We start from the raw sequence: 19400 nt of genomic DNA, 5'->3' as shown, positions 1-19400 counted from the left end.
AAGTTTGTGAAATGTGGAATTTATGAAATTAATGTCGGCAACCGTGACCTTTGTGCTCGGTTAGTGTGCAGTTCAAGCAGTTAAGCCCATTCGAAATGTTGGTGCCGAGATAAACTAGAAAGAACAGAAGGAAAATCCATCATTTAAATATTAGCACTTAAGCGTCAAAAACAATTCGAAAAATGAAACTAGACAACAGCTTATGTTTAAAAAAAGGTAAAGTATCAGTAGATATTACTACAATAATTATTAGAGTGAAACTAGACAGTAGATGCCATACATTACTGTAGCAATCTATGCTAAAAAGAGGAAAAGTATCATTTTTAAATCATAAAACATAAACAAGAACAGAAGTGCAGAAATCAGTTGACTCGACGACAATTTGGCTTAATTATCTTCGGTCAAACGGCTTTCTGCCTAATGACACCCTCTAGGGATTCGTCGAGTCGAAGGGCGAATATGGGCTCATCCAGGGCCAGGGGTTTCTCCAGGAATCCCACAGCATTACCAAGAATTCCTGTGGAAATGACTCCAGGTATTTTTTTCGAAGATTCTTCCAAGAAATTCTGGCAGATTTGAACAGGGTGTTTAATGTGTTAATGTGTTTATTGTGGAATTCCCCAAGAAGTTTTTCAAGGGGCTTATCCAAGAATTCCTTCAGGAATTTTGATAGGGATTCCTCTGGAGATTTATCCATGAATTTCTCTTGGGATTCCATCAGTCATTCTTTCAGACATTTCTCAGGTGTCTTCTAGGGATTTTATAAATGATTTATCCAGGAAGATTCCTTCCGAAAATCTACAAGAATTCACTCAGAAGTTTATCTAGGTTCTAATTATTTCTGTTTGTATTTCCTTGAGGATTCCTTCATAGATTTTTTGTCGGCTGTTCGGGTTTGTTTGGAAGTTGACCATCAATGTTAACTTCTTTTCCCGATCAGCCTAGATAGCTGTGTAGTGTCGGTAGCGGTTGTCTCAATTGGCTAAGAATAACACTACGGACCGCCTGATCCAGTGGTAAGAGTACACTAAACAGGTGACCCCTAATTCATGGTGTTATGCGGCTTTATGCTTACCGTGCCAAAGAATGAATGGTTAGGGGGGTCTAATAAAAACCTAACCACAAACGGAGCCTGTGGAGAATTAGGGCGTCCTCGACAGTATTACGCCCTTACTGCGCTAACCGGAGCAATGGTGCAGTGGACCTTGCGTTTCTCCGAGATAATCAGTTGCCCTTCTTAAGGTTGAAGGATTCGTCATTGATAAAATCGTCGTCATTAGAAATTCGAAAGCAGTTTTCGCACTCAAAACTTGAATGATTGCATTGAAAATGTATTCACTGTACTCCATTCTGCACCCGCAATACAGTGAATACATTTTCATTGCGGAAATTTCATCTTTGAACGAGAAAACTGCTTTCGAATTTTCAATGATGACGATTTTGTCAATGACGAATCCTTCAACCTTAAGTCTCAAATTTGAGGCTAAATAAGGGCGGGGTTATTCAAATGTTGATAATTAGCTTACATTCGCTAAATGCGTTTTCGCCATTGGCGTTTTTCAATTGACACCAATTTGGTTCGTCGTTGATGTTTCCTTTTTGTGCTGTGATTGTGAAGAGTGTAATCCTGTCTAGTTTGGGTAGTGGCTACGGCAAGGAAACCTCAGATCAATTTTCAGCGTAAAAAGCGTATGTAGCCCAAGTGGATCTACTTCAAAAAGTTCATTTTCGTAGGCTAACTTCTGTACATATAGGTTACCTTGTGAACCCAGCTTTGCTTTTTTCATTATAGATGAACTGTCGTGCCTCGAGCATGCTATATTTTAGAATAACGTTAACAGTATGTTTCAACCTTTCCTTGTGGATGCCTTCAAGCAAGCTCTTGTTTTCAGCATCTTTTCGCTGATATTTGGCATCTGAAGTAGCTCAAACATTGATTTGAGATGCTTCAGTTTGATGGAATACTTAGGTAGTACAGTTCATGGTTAACTTAACATAGAATTGCACCTAACCCAACTCTGCATGAGCAGAACTTGTCATGAGTTGACTGATTGGCCTGTGTCAGATGAGGACCCTCTATTTGAACTTTTTGCACTTTGGAGTGTTCCTTCGCAAACTTTGCGTATTCAGGCGTCCCTGCTCAACAAGCTAGGGTACCTGTAATAATTGGTTGCGATCGCATTTTATGGATAACTCGCTTCCATTGCTACTCCAAGAGAGTTTCATTATGGTTTTGTTATTACAACGCCCTTCATTGTGGTATACCATAGCTAATGCTTTGAAAGAAGCTTGTCCTCTGCGGTCTGTGCGGACCGCAAGAGGTATTCCTGAATGGAACTCGGACCTGTTCAAGTTCTAAATATCTTCGGATAAACCAGTCTTTTGTATAGCTACGAATCTTTAGCTTCTACCCCGAGGATTGTAGCTATAGAATCGATTTAGTGGGCACTAAAAAGCTCTGCTTACTTCAAATCTCCTGGAGCAAATGGGACTTTGTCCTATTTTTCTCCAGAGGGATTTGAGTTTTTCAAACATGTTTTGAACTCTTATAGTTTTCTATTGGGTATTTTCATGGCGTGAAATTACTCTGTAGTTTTATTCCGAAAGGGTGCGTGCGTTGTAAAAAGAAGGAATAAGTTCCAGATTTATCTGGTTACGTCGTTCTTTCTGAAATGCTCGAAACGCATTGTCGATTATCACATCTGTGATGTTTGTCTGGCTAACATGCCTGTTCATGTGAACTCACATGTCTCCCAATTTGGGATGTCCACAGTGACTCTTTCACACAAAGTTGTATACGTTTTCAAGAAAGCACTCGCTCAAACGTAGTTTTTGCTTGGGTGATTTCTTGAATATTGAGGATGCTTTTGATGACGTGCCTTTCTATGTCATATTGAAAGTCGCGTGACGTCGCAAGCTACCTCCAATGAGCTATAGGCTCTTTTTACGCTTATGCGTTTTAGTGTCCTTTTCAGGATTAACCCCGTTGTGGTATGAGCTATGAGCTCTCGTTGCGCTTATGCGTTCATTCCCTCTTCTAGGGCACCCCTTCCTATTTCATCATCCTTTCCCTATTCCCATCCCTTGTCCCATTCTCCCTCAGGTAAATGATGAAATAGGCTCATATGTATGGCGATGGCACAAATGTCCCAAATGGAGGATAACGTGCCTCTGGAGCCGGCCTTCTGATACCTGATACCTGATACCAGGTGTCTTCTAGGGATTTTATAAATGATTTATCCGGGAAGATTCCTTCCGAAAATCTACAAGGATTCACTCAGAAGTTTATCTAGGTTCTAATTATTTCTGTTTGTATTTCCTTGAGGATTCCTTCATAGATTTTTCTAAGAATTCCACCAAGGATTTATCCAGAACTTCCTCTAACGCTTATCAAGTAATTCTTCCGCAAATTCCTGCAAAAATTCCTCTGTCGTAATTTTGCAAAAAGACGTAAGCGACATTGACCATTTCAGCACAGTTTTGTTTTTTTTTTAATCCGTGTCGGGTATTTCCATCACTGCGACCATTTTTTTTTATCTATTGTGAAGTATATGGCTAATTTTGGTACCCCAAGACAATCCGGAATAATTCTGAAACCATGTCGATCACGCACTCGTGTCTCCGAAATCCTAAACTAAAATATTTTTTCGGGAAAAACAAAACAAAAATAGTCATGAAATTGTCGTACTTTTCCGAGGTGACAAATGAATGTTGGGTGGATGAAGGTTAACCCTCCTAAGGTAATAATAGAGTTCTAAATTTGGTTGAGCGGTTAAGAATAAAAAAAAAACTGGGAGCAAATTCGGATTTTGTGACCCAAATCTGTCAGCGACATAATTTTGCTTTTGAGACAAAAAACGTTCACTGTGAAATTCATTTTTCACAATATGAAAAAAAAAAATGGTTCATATGTTTACGCGTTAACCTTTTTAAGATTTTTTTTGTTCAATTATCAATCACAACTGTTCCGTTTTATATCTGGTACGCGGGTTTCCTCAAATCAAAGTGACGAGGTTAGTGTCTCAATGAAAGTATTCCCCCTTTAGAGTAGCTGCTCCAAGAGTTTTGAAATGGAAAGAATCACCTTCTACTAGTTTACCTTATGATCTCGTAAGGATTAATTTTAAGTACAAACATAATTCCAAGAGCCCTGAAATTCTGTATTTTAAGACTAAAAAGACTGTATGATTGTATGGGTCATACCCGGATAAAATCCGAGAAAAAGTGAATTTGAATGGACACCTTGATAGTCCATCCACCTTTAAAACTAGGCTTACAACTTTCTTTGCAAACAAGTGAATTATGTATAAAGTTCACCAAACAGTGTGACAAACACTGACACACTTGCCCAACTTTTCCTTCTAATATTTTATTCAGCAACTCGTACAAATTCCTGTGCTCTTGTTAGCCGGTCAGCACTTTAACAATAAATGAATGGAAAATTCCCAACCCGCCATGTAATCACCCAACACTTACCATATAGGAAGGCACATTGTCCAGGAATGCTTGAATTTCCGGTTGGTTAGAGTTCCGCCCTAGCAGTTTATCGCCCTCGCCGTTCAGCACAATTACCGCCAGCTGTTCCATGTCGCCACTGTCGATGGTGTCCTGAATCGATTGCCCCTGTAAGATTTAGAGATGGATGTTTGGGTTTTGTGTGTTTTGGGGTCTGTTGATGAGAGATATTGATTCTGAAGGTTTGTGTTTTGAGGTGTTTGAAAATGTGTGTTGAAGGAAAACAAGAATTTTATTTCTACAACTAAACACCAACATAAACTGTTGAAGTTGATTTTGAAGGTTTCAGTGATAGGTTTCGAAAATTTGTATACTTGAGAGATGCAAGCAAAGATAGAATTTGGAACCGTCCGAACAGGGTTTGTGTTCCGGAAGTACCCGATTAGGGGGGAGGGGTGCATTCCGAAGGAAATTTTATATGTACAATAATACTTCCTGCGTGGCGGCAGTAGTGATACGAACTGAATGACACCAAAACCGTTCAAACTCACTCTACTACAGAGACTGGCTGTGGAAAGTATTCATATCGAGAGGAGGGGAAGGTGGGACAATTATTTGGAAATATTACATTGAAGGAGTCTGAGTTTCCGGATGGTCGAGCGCTGTGCAGTTGGCCTCCATCCGGTTCGCCCTCGACGGTGCCCTTGATTTCCAGTGCCGGACTGGGCGATTCGACTTTTTCCTGCTCTTCGTCGTTTTCGACGTTGACGGTGGAAGCTTCTTCGGTGGCATTTCCGGCATCTGGGTCAGCTTGGGCTGACGTTTTTCGTTGAGCAGTTGTTTCAGAATCAACAGGCGATTCTTCGACGGGTGCCTCGTTTTCGTTGTTATTTTGTGTCCCATTTTCATCGCCATTGCCGTTGGCTGTGGAGGGTTGGGGCTGGCCGTTGGATTGATCGATCTCATCGCGTCCAGCCTAAATAATAACGATTAGTTGGTATTTAAAAGCAAGAGTGGCAAATAAGAGAAAAGAAAATAGGGTAATTAGACAAAAGTTCTCAATAAAAGCTAATTTTCAGGCTAGAGATGCAGCAATTGATAAGACAGACAGAAATGCTTCATATTATATTTGAACATTGAACAAACACAGATACAAACACGAATGCTTTTTATATATGCTCTTCTCTCTTGCTAAGTATGCTGTTTTATTTGTCATTCTCGACTTCCAAAAAGTAGGTGACTTGTCTACACGTTCATATTACACAAAAAGTAGGTTAGTTACTTCTAGAGAGAGAGAGGAAAAAGTTTAATAGGTATCAATAATTCAACGGTGTATGCTTCTAATGATGCTAGGGTATGGTATGCTTTGCTAGTCAAAAAACAATGGACAACATTAATTGCTGATAGGACACGCTATAAGTATTTAGATTGATAGGTAGTCAAAATCATTCCATAGTCAAAAAATAACGTTTTTCGCTCATTTAAGATGTGTAGAACTGAGAAGCCAAAGATTATAGACTTTATACCTCATCGCCATTCTTGTAATGAACGATTTCAACATCGGCCTGATTTGAGTCATCGTTGGAGTCACCCTCCTCTTCTTCGTCGTCAGCGGCGCGGATTTTCTGTGAGGCAGCGGATTTGGCCGATTGGCGACGTTCTATGACCGATGTGGCCGAAGCATTTCTGACTGTGGAACTCGACTGAGTACGAGAGGAGCTTGATTGTTCATTGCGACTTGCAGTGGTTGAAGGCCTTGAAGCGGTTTGTTCGGTATCATTACCGTTTGTTTCCTCATCGAATTCATTATTGTTTCCGTCATGATTCGATGCAGCAGATTTAGTTTTATTAGACACGGCTGAAGTTGATTTTGCCGAAACTCTACGAGAAGCTGTTGATTTAGCGGAATTGTTAGTCGATCCGTTGTCTACACCATTCAGACCGCTTATCGGTCTTGATAAAGACGCTTCATTGATTATAGCTTCACTAATCCTTTCGGATTGTGCTGAAGATTGTCTGCTTTTCACATCACTGGCATTTCCATTTTCATCTGCTTCGATTGTTTTTGCTGATACGTCACGGGTTGCAGTAGTTGAACGGGAAGTCCTCCCATTTTCGATTTGAGACATTGCTGACGATTGACGAGACGTGACTGATTTTCTGCTAACATTATCGTTCTCTACGGTGTCGTTTTGGTCACCTTCCGCAGGAGGCTCAGCAACATCTTCCTCAGGTTTATTCAAACTGTCTTGATCGATTTCCTCAGAGTCTTCATTTTCCTTTGACGGATTACTCTCCAAACTATCATTCGTAAGCTCACCCGCAACTTGCATTTCTTCATTCTCTTTGCTATTCTCATCGTTATTCAAATCTACTGCATCTTTCTCCTCTTCTACAACACTTTCTGCATCGCCTTCTACTTCTACATTCTCCTCATTCTCTCCATCATCCATCGTATCGCTTACAGGCACTTCATTCTCATTTACCTCGTTCTCGTTCGCGGGATCTTTCCCTTCCGTTTCAGCCTTATTCAGTTCCTCGTCTTCCTCCTGATCAACTCCTTGCGGTTTTTCTTCATCATTGGTTCCATCGCCTGTATCTTCCGCTTCTTCGGGGCCGTTTTCCGATTCCTCAATCTCACCAGCATCGTCTTGATTTTCATCATTATCATCATCAGCGCCGGCTGCAACATCTGCAGCAGGAGCTTCATCAACTGCCACAGATTCTGACTCAGTTGTCTGAAAAGCAAACAAATTGAACACGTATGGTTCCCTGTGATTCTGACTGTAGTTAGTAGCAAAACAGATTTATATTCGGGTTATCTACTTTAAGTTGATCTCTCTGTGGAAGGAACAGTGTGTGATTAGGATAGGCTAGGCATATGCTACAACAGATACGGTTTATACTACAAAAGGTTAGTCACTTCTAAAAGAGGATGTAGATTTTTAATTGAACGTGACTGATGGGTGATGATGATGACCGGTGAAGTAGCAACTAATAATGAAAAACAAAAGCTGGTTTAATGGTTCAATGGTTTAATAATTCGGCATTTATCACTGCCATAATTAAAAATTGTGAAAGCAGTTTTTTCTTTCAAAACTAAAATGATTCACAGTAATTCTCTACATGGAAAACAATGAAAATTCTTTAGCTTCATATAAGGAAACGGCTTTCATTTATTCAATCATGTCAATTATATCGATGAGTTGTTTAACTAAAGTGGTATGATAAATAAAACTATACGAACAAAACTATAAGCATCGTAAAACAAACGTCTATTGTCGCAAATAGTAGTCCGATTTCAAATATCGAAGTTATCTTTATAGAAACCCAAATGATTCCTTTACCTTGGCAGATTATTTGAAGAATATCGGCAGAAATAAAATTGGAATTCTGCAAATAATGTTTCTGGGATTCCTTGTATCTTATCTTTGGTAATCTTGTACGATTCTGCTGGGTTATCTTATGCAATACTGAGAGATGCTTTTAACCCTTTATAAGGCAGTGGCAACTATATTGCCACCTACTGTTTGTATTTTTATCTGTGTTGTAACAATTTATTTCGAACTTTTTTTTCGTTTACGCAAAATTGGGATTACCAACAACGCCTGGTATTTTTTTGGTGCTAAACAAAGCTTTAACAACAATTTGGGAGCCATTTGTATTCTCAAAAATGGCTAAATTTGACCGCGTGAAGAAAATAAGCTCAAACTTATTTAAAACTTTTAGATTTGGTAAATATTTTAAGAAATAATCAAATTGTGGGTTGACATGAACTGAACAACACAGTTTATTTTATGGGTTAAGCCCTAATCCATTCTAAAATCTCTTTTCCGACTTTTTGTCGAAGTCAAAAGAAGAAAAGTACCCTGAACGGGCAGTGGCAAGAATATTGCCACCAGCGCTGGTGGCCTAAACGGGCAGTGGCAACTATATTGCCACCTCAAAAGCTCGTTTTTGGGGTTAACGGGCAGTGGCAACTATATTGCCACCAGCGTTTTTGGACTAAACGGGCAGTGGCAACTATATTGCCACCTAGATTTTTGAGAGTTTCTTACAAATAAAAATTGTTTTGTACATGTGATTATGTATATAATCATTTCCATGATAGTATGCGTTGACAACTCTTCTAGTTTTCTCGGCCTTATAAAGGGTTAATGGAATTCCCCAAAGAGTTTCTTTTGAGATTCCTTCCAAGGCTCTCTTTGCACTTCATCCAGGGGTTGAGGGGGCTAGAAGCAGAAAGGCAAAACCCCACTTTCGAGTAAATGAGGTTTGAACTTTTCCACCATTTTTTCATCCCATATAGAGATTCAAAATCGACCCAAATTTCTCCGATTTCTTGTAATTTTTCTATTCATCATGTAATTTTTCAAATAATCTAAAAAAAAGTTTCCGAAAGCTTTAAATTTGACGATTTGTTTATATACTTAGTTCAAAATCAGTAAACTGATCACTTCATTCCCGAGCAAGAGAAAATAGCTGAAGAATGACAAACAGGTATGGAAAACTTAATATTAAGGTATTGAGGTATTAAGAAACCCTGCATAAGATGTAAAATACCTAAAACAATAGAAGATTACAATGTGCATAACGCGTGAATAATGACATCGGGTATGGCAATACCTAAATAATAATCGGCGATTTTTTCATACAAATAGCGATTTTTCTTTAATTGTATAATACCTCAAGCAGACCTCAATACCAAACTAATAGCGCGTTGAGGTATTATTTGTCAGAGAACTAACATCCAAGTTATTCTGAAATATCAACAAATAACTGAAGAACTGGTGTGTAATATTCATTCAGGTAAATTCTTGGATTTTCTTTGGGAAATCTTTTGACATTCCTTGAGAAGTTTTTCTGAGGTTTTTGTAGAAGTTTCTTTTGGAATAGCTTGAGGAGTTCCTTCGAAAAAATCATCAAAAGTTCCCCCATAAATGTTTGTATGAGTTTCTTCAGAGATGTCTCCTAGGAGTACCCAAAGAAATTTTATGGGATTTTTCTCCGGATATTCTTCTGGGATTCCTCCAAGAATGTTTCCGGGATTTTCTTATGTAATCTCGTGTAATTGGCTTTTTAAGCGGTATTGAGATAATACCATATTCTGAATCTGCATGCCAAACTGAGCCGAAATCCAAATTTTCGTGAATTTTGGTGCCCGGGAACCTATTAAAAAATCAATTTGAAGTTTGTATGGGAGTGATTTCATGAATCACCCCTCGTCGGATTTTGTACTGAGCGGAGCTGTCAAACAGTTGCTCAGCTGTCAAAAGGTGATTTGAAAAAAAAATCTTTGAAATTGGTTTTAGGTATCAAAACAAAGTTCTAAAAATCTGAAAAAAATCATAGTGGCTCAGAAAAAAGGTGCTCTTTCGTTTAATAAAAATATAAAACCATTGAATTTTTCTTAATTTAAAACCCCAATTCCGCTTGGTAATATTTTTTCTTATTTTTTTTATTTTTTTTTGTATTTCAACCTAAGCTGATTCTACTCTTCGCTTGGTAATCTCTTGGAGTTCGATGAGAAGTTTTTGTTTAGATATCTGAAAGAGCTATGAGCCCTTGGGTTTATCTATATGGGATTAAACCGTATGTCCCTTTTTAAACTCCCGGTGAAGTTGCTACTGGAATTGCTTCAAGAGTTTCACTAGGATTTACCAGGCAGGGTCCTATAGGGCCTCTACAATTTTTTTCCGGGTTTCCCCACGACGTGCTTTGTTCCTTGTGAGATTTATCCAGATGTCTCTTCTGAAATTCCTTCAGGAATAGTTCTTGGGTTTTCTTCAGAAGATATTACGGAAGTTCTTTCTATATTTTTTCTGAAATTTCTGCAGAAAATCCTTCTGAGATTCTACTAGCAGTTTCTTCTGGGATTATCTCATCCTTAGGATTTCTCCTTTTTTTTATTTCTGATATTCTATTGGGAGTTCTTCCAGGAATTTTTCCTGAGATTCGTCTAGCAATTCCTGCTGGATGCCTGTGGGAGTTTCTTCTTGGATTACACCAGAAATTTCCTTTTGGTATTCCTGTAGCAGTTTCTTCTGGAATGTTTACATCATTTTTAAATTCTTCCAAGAGCTTCTGCTGGATTTATTTTTCAGAATCGTCTTTATAATTGCCGTTTCTCCAGTTTTCTCCAAGAGTTCAATCTACGTCTACGAACTTTCCACCAGTTCATTCTGGGAATCCCCCAGAAGTTTCTTCTGGGAATCCGCCAGGAGTTTTTTTGTCCTTTTGAGAATTCTTTCATCTGGGAATCCTCCCCGAGTTTCCTCTGGCAGGCTTCTTGGAGTTATTCCTTGAAATCGCTCAGGAGTGTTTTTTTTTCTGAAAATATTTCTGGAAACCTTCCTGGAGTTCCTTCTCGAAATCCTTCAGAAGCTCGCTTTAAAAATCCTCTGGCAGTTCTTTGTGGGAATCCTTCGGAACTTTTTTCTGAGAGTCTTCCAAGAGTTTTTTTTTTCTCGAAATTCTCCCGGAATCCTGCAGCAGTTCTTTTTGGGACTCATCCCGGAGCTCTTTCTGAAGTTCCTTATGGGAATCTCCACAGGCTCCGTTTGCGATTAGGTTTTTATAAGACCTCTCCAACCAGTCATTCCTAGGCACGGTAAGCGTAAAGCCGCATAACACCTTGAATTAGGGGTCACCTGATTAGTGGACTCCTACCACTGGAACAGGCGGTCACGCGTGTTAAGGATTCCCTTAATAATGTGGAAGATCCCCTCTAAGGGTCCCTTTCAGAGTTCTGGGGTTCTCTGATTCATGAATCCAATGGGATGTCTTTCAATACTGCAGGAGAATTTCTCTCAGGGTGAGGCAATCCATCACAGGATTTAGGGAGAATCAATCTCGGGAATCTGATGAAATTCCTCTGGATTCTGGAAGATTTCCTCTTAAATTCTGAGCGAATCCATCTCAGAAAACTGGAGTAATCTCTCCCGGGATTCTAGGGACATCGTTAATAGAATTCAGGGAGAATTCCCACTGGAAGAGTTTTTTTTTCTCTTTTTAGGGATAAGGTCTCTCAGGATGATGGTGTGATAATTTTCAGCATTTTGAAGGAATCTCTCACAGAATTTTAGAGAAACCCTCAGAATTAAGAAAGAGGCCCTTTAAAAATCCTGGAGAAATTTTACTCAGCAGTATTATAAAGGAATACCCATCAGAATTCTACGGAATCTCTGGATTCTAAGAAATTTCATTTCAGGATTTTGGGATATTCTCTACCAGGGTTCCCTATCAAGGGTGAAATCTCTGGATTCTAAGAAAATTCATTTCAGGATTTTGGGATATTCTCTACCAGGGTTCCCTATCAAGGGTGAAATCCCTTTCAGGATTCTAAGAAATTTCTGGATGATCTGGGTTGATTCTTCTAAGGATTCTGGAGAACCCTCACATAGGATCCCACTCAGAATTCTGAGGAAATCTTTCTCAGCATTCTCAAGATTTCCTCTCAGACTTCTTGGAGAATCATACTTAGTATTCTCAGAATTGTGGCGAAATTTCTCTTAGAATTCTGGGAGAATATTTCTTAGGATTCTGGGGGAATCCCACACAGGATTCTGCGTAAGATCCTTCCCAAGATTCTCTGAAAAATCGGCTTTCTGAGGAAATTCCCGTCAGGATTCTGCGACCATGATTCTGGAGAAGTCCTTGGGATTCTGGGGCTATATTTTTCAAGATTCTAGGGCACTTTCTTTCAGAGTTATTAATTATTGAAGAATCTCACACGAGATTGTGGGCAGAATTTTCTAGAGAAATTTGGATTTTGGAGAATCCGTCACATAGATTTTGTGATTCCTCTTCGAAAGAAATCCTTCTCAGCATTCTATGAGAATCTCAGTAGAATTCTGCATTCTGGAGCAGTTGTTCGCGAAAATCCCTTTCAGGATTCTGGGAAAATCCCTCTTAGTAATCAGGGACAATCCCTGATAAGATTATGGGAACATTCTCTTGAGGTTCTGGTGTAATTATTTTAAGTATTCTAGAGGAATCACTCTCAGAGTTCTGGGACAACCCCTTTCAGGAGTTCAGGGGAGTCCTTTCAAAGATTATGGGGGAATGTCTTTCAGGAATCTGCGATAATTTTTCTGTTTTATGTGGGAATACCTCTTAGAACTCCAGGGAATCCTTCTCAGGATGCTGGGGAAAATAATTCTAGAAGTTTTCGTAATCCCTTCCAGGGAGAGTCCTAATCAGATTTTCGGAAAATAACCCGCTTTGGTTATTAGATATATTTCTCTCGACAATATGGAAGCACGCCTCTTATGATCCATCTCATGATTCTGAGGAAATCACTCGTAGAATTCTGAGGAAATCACTCGTAGAATTCTGCGGAATACTTTTCGGAATTCTGGTAGAATTATTCTCAGCAATTTAAAAGACTCCACCCAGGATTTTAGGGGAATTTTGGGAAAATACTCAAAGGATTCTGGAGAAATTCTTCTCAGGATTATGGGGAAATCCTATCTTCCCGAATTATATGAGAATATATCTCAGGTTTCTGTGACAGTCCCGCCAGATATTTTGAGAGAACCTTTCTCAGGATTCTGGAGTAATCCTTCTTAGAGTTCTAAGCTACGCTTTTCAGGATTCTGGGTCAATTCTTTGAGGTTTCTTGGGGAATTAATCTCAGAATTCCGAAAATCAGGGGCGACGCTTTAATATGTCCAACATGTGCATTGCACGTGTGGAGCTTCACAAATAATGCGTCCTAAATAAAACCATGAAACCGTAAACTATGAAAATCGCACGGCGATTTTACATACATCTTTGGGAAACACGCTTCTAGGAATCCTCCAGGAGTTCATTTTGAGCATTCTCCAGGAATTTCTGAAGAAATCCCTGCTCAGAAAGAATTTATGGAAAAATTGCAGACGAACTTCCAGTAGTCATTCCTAAATAAGTTTCTGAATGAAATCTTGAAGAAATCACCAGAAGGAATCCAAGATGGTATTTGAAGGAATGCACGGAAGTTATTGCTGAAAGAATCCCCAAAAAGAATCCACGGAAATGAACTTCCGGGATGATTTTCCAGTAGAAATTTTGAATGCAACCCTCGAATGAGCTTCTCGGATTAGTCCGCAGCAGAAATTCCTTGAAATATTTACAGACGCCCCAGAACATTTTTAAAATAATGAAGATTTTTGTATTGAAAATAAGAATTTTTGACATGTTGTGTGCACAATACTGCAAACAAAAAAAAACAAGATTTTTTCCCCCAATGTTTTTTTTCTATATGAAATTTTTTATGGGATTTTCAGCTCTACATACACTAGTTCGTTTCGAGACCCACAGCATTACTTACTCATCTGCGTGGAAGGCATGCACTTAACCTATCACACTAGGTCCAGGCCAAATTTGTTTCATTTGTTATTGGTTATTAAAAGGCCAGAAAGTATTTCCAATCATTCATGCAAAATTTCTACAGAGAGGAAAAGTAGCTGTAGTGGTATAGCGCACTCAGTGTGTTCAGAGCACTTATTGAGCATAAATCAAATAAATAGTGCGCCGAAGACATCAACTGCATTTGATGCAATTGCGCACTTTTATCAACGTTTTCGCACTTATGAAGACTGAGTGCGCAGTCCAGTGGTGAACTAAATGCGCAATAAAAGATTACATAGGGAATCGCGCCACTTGGGCGGTGGCTTCTATATTCGTCTGTTTTCCACTATAACTCAGTCAAATTTGAACCAATTGACACAACTTTTGGAATGTGGTGAGATAGGTATAGTATCTACCCGTGTACAACATTTCAAGTCAATTGGTTCAAAATTGACTGAGTTATAGTGTAAAACAGACGAATATAGAAGCCACCGCCCAAGTGGCGCGATACCCTAAATAATTGGAAATACGTCTAGGAGGGACAAGAGAAGCTGAAGTTTGCAATGGTTGATACGCTCTTTTCAAATGTTGATCTTTAATTCAGCTTCAAGGTAGAACGCCTTGAACATTGCCAACTACTTTTCGATACACTCCTTACTTACATTGTACTTAACGGTTTTTGCAATTCTTCCAGAATGCTCACGCTGAACTAACAGGTGGCATCATATGAAACTTTTGAATTAAACAGTGAAATGAAAAAAAAAAAACCAAATGACAAATCAATAAAAACATATTCAGTATAACAAGCGGGTGCACTCGCGGGTCGACAGTTTCTAAATGTTTCCGGTGTGGTAATTATCTGCAATTATGTGCAGATCTGCTATCCAGATAATCTAAACGCGTTTAACGGAAGGGGCTCTAACAAAACGGCTAGACCGTGTTTTATCTGATTGTTTCCACAAATATGATTGATTTCACGTACAAGTGGACCGTTTATTTTCCATTGGACATTGATGACTAACATACGCGTATGGTACATGTGAGCGCCCGCATTTATGCGACTCGTCTTAATTAGGATCTACCGCGGTTTTTTTTTTCGATAGCGTTTTTTGCGCTAGTTTTTGTTTTTCTAACGGGCTTTACATGTGAGTGTATGTATGTGTGTTGAATGTGTTCGATTTTTTGGGGGGTGAAGTTACCAAAATTAGAAGGAAATCGTATGTATGGAAAAGTAGGGTAAGACGGAGCAAGATGAACACAACAAAGTCAAGTTGTGTTGAAACTTTGTTCTTCGTTTATAATTTGATATTTTTGAGGTTTTGAACGCGTTCCACACGGTGAACAATGATAAACAGCACCGATTGTGTCCGTTTTTTTGTGATAGATAGAAAAAAAAAACAAAATAAATAGCACTTATTAGCTTTGTTTTCGATAGGACGAAAATGGGAGCACTTTTCTTAAGTGCTTAGTTCCATTAATAACTCCAAGGCGAGGCTGGAAACGATATTAATAAGAGGCACTTCCGTAGAATTTGTCATCCTTAAAAAAATGTAACAACTCTTTCAAAAATCTTAATTTTCTTTAATCCTAGTCTTGTGCATTGGGGTCATTATGACCCAGACAGGCACGCTGAGCAGAGCAAACACTACGTCAGCGTGGTGAGCGTCAGCTAATGCACAAATAAGGCCATAAGTTGAGTATGTATCACTTTCGGGACGGAGCACAAAAAAAGTGCGATCTTCATACAAATAGCTCAACTTTAGCTCTTCAGAACTCTTATATTTCTCAATTAAACAACAATTTGGTAGAACTACTCTTCATCTTTCGATTTCAAGCTTTGACTACATAAACAAATCGAAAATAAAAAATATGCTACAGATGTAACTTTTCCATGTTTTACGGTTTTTGTCCACTTTTTGTTCAACTTATTGTGGTAAATCTGACATGCAACGTGAACAAAGTTTTGTTTGCACACATACAAGTATAAGCAGTAGTTCGATTACTAAAACAGTTTACATCACATAAAACAAAGAATAAACAGGTGAAAAAGATATTGTGCTGGTTCGTCACAAAAGGGATATATATTGCCTTGTAGAAAAACACATCACACATGATCGTCGCCAGTAAAATAAGGGGTGAGGAAATTATTATAATTCTCATTCAACGTACGTACCAAACATTCTCTATTCTATTCTCAACCACCAAATCGAAAATGTATATTTTTTCCACCTCTTTTCTTGCTAGAAACAACAATCAGACTTGGCCTCCCGGCCAAGTTTCACGTGGGGGCATAATTGAAATTCCAGAATACCACATTCAAGAGAAAATCGCATGATATACTTCAAAAGGGATACTCTGTAGGTAGTTTTTAAACAATTGTTATGAGATTTTACAGGATAGATCCGTGGAAGTCTTTCTAAAAAAGTTTTTCAATGTATTCTTGAAGAAATCCCAAGATAACCGGATTATGAGAGACACTTTGTCTTAGATAGAACCAATTTCAGAATATAAATTTATGTAGGCATTCATAAATAAAATTTCCCCTCATAAACCCATGGTTCTGACTACAGCCATGTGTTATAGTTTTCTCTTAAGGCGAAACTGGAAGCATTTCCTCTTTTTTTTCGTTTTTGATTTTTTATAAAATAACGAAGCAATATTTACAAAATCGGTTTTCGTGCACATGTAGAGTATAGATCAAGGTATCTTCTGAATTTTTTCCAGTTGGAAAATGTGTTTCGTTTTTGCAAAAACCATTTTTTTTGTGAAATTTTGTTTAAAAATGGTTTCTGCAAAAACGAAAAACATTTTCCATCTGGAAAAAAAATCAGGACATACCTTGATCCATACTCTACATGTGCACGAAAACCGATTTTGAAAATATTGCTTCGTTATTTTTTAAAAAATCAAAAACCAAAAAGTGAAGAAATGGATCCAGTTTCGCCTTAAGGCAAGACTCGTATCGTGTCGATGCTGAAATAAAATATAATAGGCCAAATAAATGAATTACGTAACGCTAAAATCAAATGTTTTTAAATCCTCCCACCTTTCAAAATACTTTTTGTATGCAAATCTTAACATTTGTGTATGGACTGTAACGCTCAGTCGTACTCATCCTCTCTCCGTAGAGCGTTGTTGACTGACAAAACATTTGTTTTGGTGGGATTCGAACCCACGACTCCGTTATCGCTAGTCCGGCGCTTTAACCAACTACAGAAGCTACAGAACAAGTTACAACTCTGCAGAATAGAAAGTCAAACTGGATTCGAAGCACCACCCTAAACCGGGTCCGTCTTTCACAACTTTATCTCTCTTTCGGCTCTTAGATGCCAATCTCCCGCACTCTCGCGACTCTTTCTAAGTTATCGGGATTCAGAGATATGAGGATTTGAAATTTTACTTGCTCACTAGCGCCGCCCAGTGGAGGAATTTCGAACTTCGCAACTAATCGTCAGTAAGTTATTGGCGTACCCAACAACTTTCCCGAATACACTATCCTTCCAAATTATCATGGTCTTGAGCTGTCGCATTTCGTAACGTTCGCTTCAGAACCTGATATGGTTCCTGTAGTGCAATTTAGCATCAAACTGTTGATGGTCCCTCTGGCGGCCAAGTTGCCAACTAATCATATGAACCAAAGTTCTAAATGGTAGATCTTATCAAGCCCTAAAACTTTGCCGAAGAAAGTATTGCGTTAACTCTTAACACACCCCCAAAATGCCGAAATCCCATAAGCTCTTAATCTCCTATAACGCTCACCCCTGTCTAGTAGGAGTTCGTTTAATAGGAGTCCGTTTAATAGGAATTCGTTTAGTAAGAGACTCGACTGTACAAGTTTCAATGAAAAAACTATGCATGTTTTGTTTCCTACACCTAACCATACTTAAGTTACAGTAATTTAAAAATTATAATATCAAAGAAAAAGTTGTACCTTTTTCATTTTCATTCGTGACGGTCTGAAAATTCACATATCTGAGAAATAATTGATCTTTCTGAGATCAATTTTCATGTAAAACAGAGGAAAATCGTATAACATTTCACAAGTTCCCATATATTCTTCTTATATTTTTGATTTTTAAAATTCAGTGTAACTTAGGTATGCGTAGGTGCAGGAAAAAAAACATGCATAGTTTTTTTTTATTGGAACCTGAACGTAGAAATCTATTTTTGATATAAAAAATCTCAAAAAGTGTTTGCAAACCGATAAAAAAAAATCGACAAAAATAATTAAAAGCATTTAACCATCGTGGGCTACTTGACAAATTTTGAGGCTGGAACTCAGCTTTCAACAGACAAATAATGAAGAAAACCGAGTAAGATTTGAAGAAAATTGATATTATATGACATCTAAACATAGATCCGCGATGGTTATTACTATCAGTGTATTTTTTTTTCTAAAAATACGTCAAATTTCCTCAAACATTTTCGAAGACATCATTTTACTAACAAACCGTTTTCAAAAGTTAGGTGAGAAAAAATGGTTTGTTGATGCAAAATTAAATGATTCACGAAATACAGCACATGAACAAAAAATCATTCAAATTGAAAAATATCGAGTCAAAAATGGCATTTTTTCGTGTTTTGGGCTGGAATGCTGTTACTTATCTCATCTTAAAATTTAGTCTACCCTATTCTCAGCAATACTGCCCGAAATTGTAATACACATTTTAGAAAACATGGCAAATTTGGGTAAGGTTGTCGTACAAAAAAGTCATCTAAATCATGGCTAAAGTTTCTTTGACTTACTTATTATCTTTTGAATAAGACCTAGACTTTGGAAATAGGATTCAAATTGACAGAGAACAAAATACCATGTTTTAAGGTGGTGAACCTAATTTTTTAATCGGTAGTGTAAGTAATTTTCATATAATTGGCTTCTTTAATGGTGTTGAGATAGTTCCATATTTTGAATCTGCAACCAAACTGAGCCGAAATCCAAATTTTCATGAATTTTGGTGCCCGGAAACCTATTTAAAAATCAATTTGAAGTTTGTATGGGAGCGATTTGTTGAATCGCCCCTCGTTGCATTTTGTACTGGGCGGAGTTGTCAAACAGTTTCCCAGCTGTCAAAAGGTGATTTCGAAAAAATCTCTTTGTAATTGATTTCAGATATCTAAATAAAGTTCTAAAAATCTGAAAAAAATCATAGTGGCTCAGGAAAAGGTGCTTTTTTGTATGAAATCAAAAAATGAATACATTTTTCAAAATTTAAAAACCCAATTGTATCCTATCCCACTTCAACGCTAAGTGATCATCTTGCCCCGTCCTCCCCTAGGTGGAAAACTGAACACTACTGACAAAAGAAAAACCGAAATGCTCTCTCGCAGTGGCACCGAGGAAGGAAGTTGTTGTAAAAGTTCATTTCAATTGCAATCGCTATGCGTGACTACCTGATTCGTGTCTTCGGAGGTTCTATTTTCCTCCACGTCGAGTACCTCGCCCTCGGGGTCCGCTTCGTTGCTGCCATCCGGCCCACCACCATTGACGTCCTCTGATTCACCACCGCCGCCACCATCACCACCTCCGACATCATCTCCACCTGTCGATTCCTGTTGATTTGCTTCCGGGTCCTCATCCAGCTCCTCTGCAGCAGCTGATCCCTCCCTAAAGGTGA

General features: G+C 38.3%; 1 protein-coding gene across 4 annotated transcripts in view; it reads right to left on the bottom strand.

The window, feature by feature from the left end:
- Positions 1-19400, bottom strand: part of LOC109419096 (uncharacterized) — a 127037-nt gene that overhangs the window by 44918 nt on the left and 62719 nt on the right. For all 4 annotated transcript variants that reach the window (XR_009997576.1, XR_009997574.1, XR_009997575.1 and 1 more), the window contains exons 8-11: positions 19177-19390; positions 5982-7193; positions 5084-5431; positions 4477-4623 (exon numbers count right to left, since the gene is read on the bottom strand). Coding sequence is in view for 1 of the 4 variants with exons in the window: in XM_062850857.1 (XP_062706841.1) it covers positions 4477-4623; positions 5084-5431; positions 5982-7193; positions 19177-19390 (1921 nt within the window). In the remaining 3 variants the exon portion in view is untranslated. The remainder of the gene's footprint in view (positions 1-4476; positions 4624-5083; positions 5432-5981; positions 7194-19176; positions 19391-19400) is intronic.

Source organism: Aedes albopictus, chromosome 2, assembly GCF_035046485.1.
Source record: "Aedes albopictus strain Foshan chromosome 2, AalbF5, whole genome shotgun sequence".
NCBI classification, from domain to species: Eukaryota; Metazoa; Arthropoda; class Insecta; order Diptera; family Culicidae; genus Aedes; species Aedes albopictus.
This window is presented reverse-complemented; position numbering and strand designations above follow the sequence as displayed.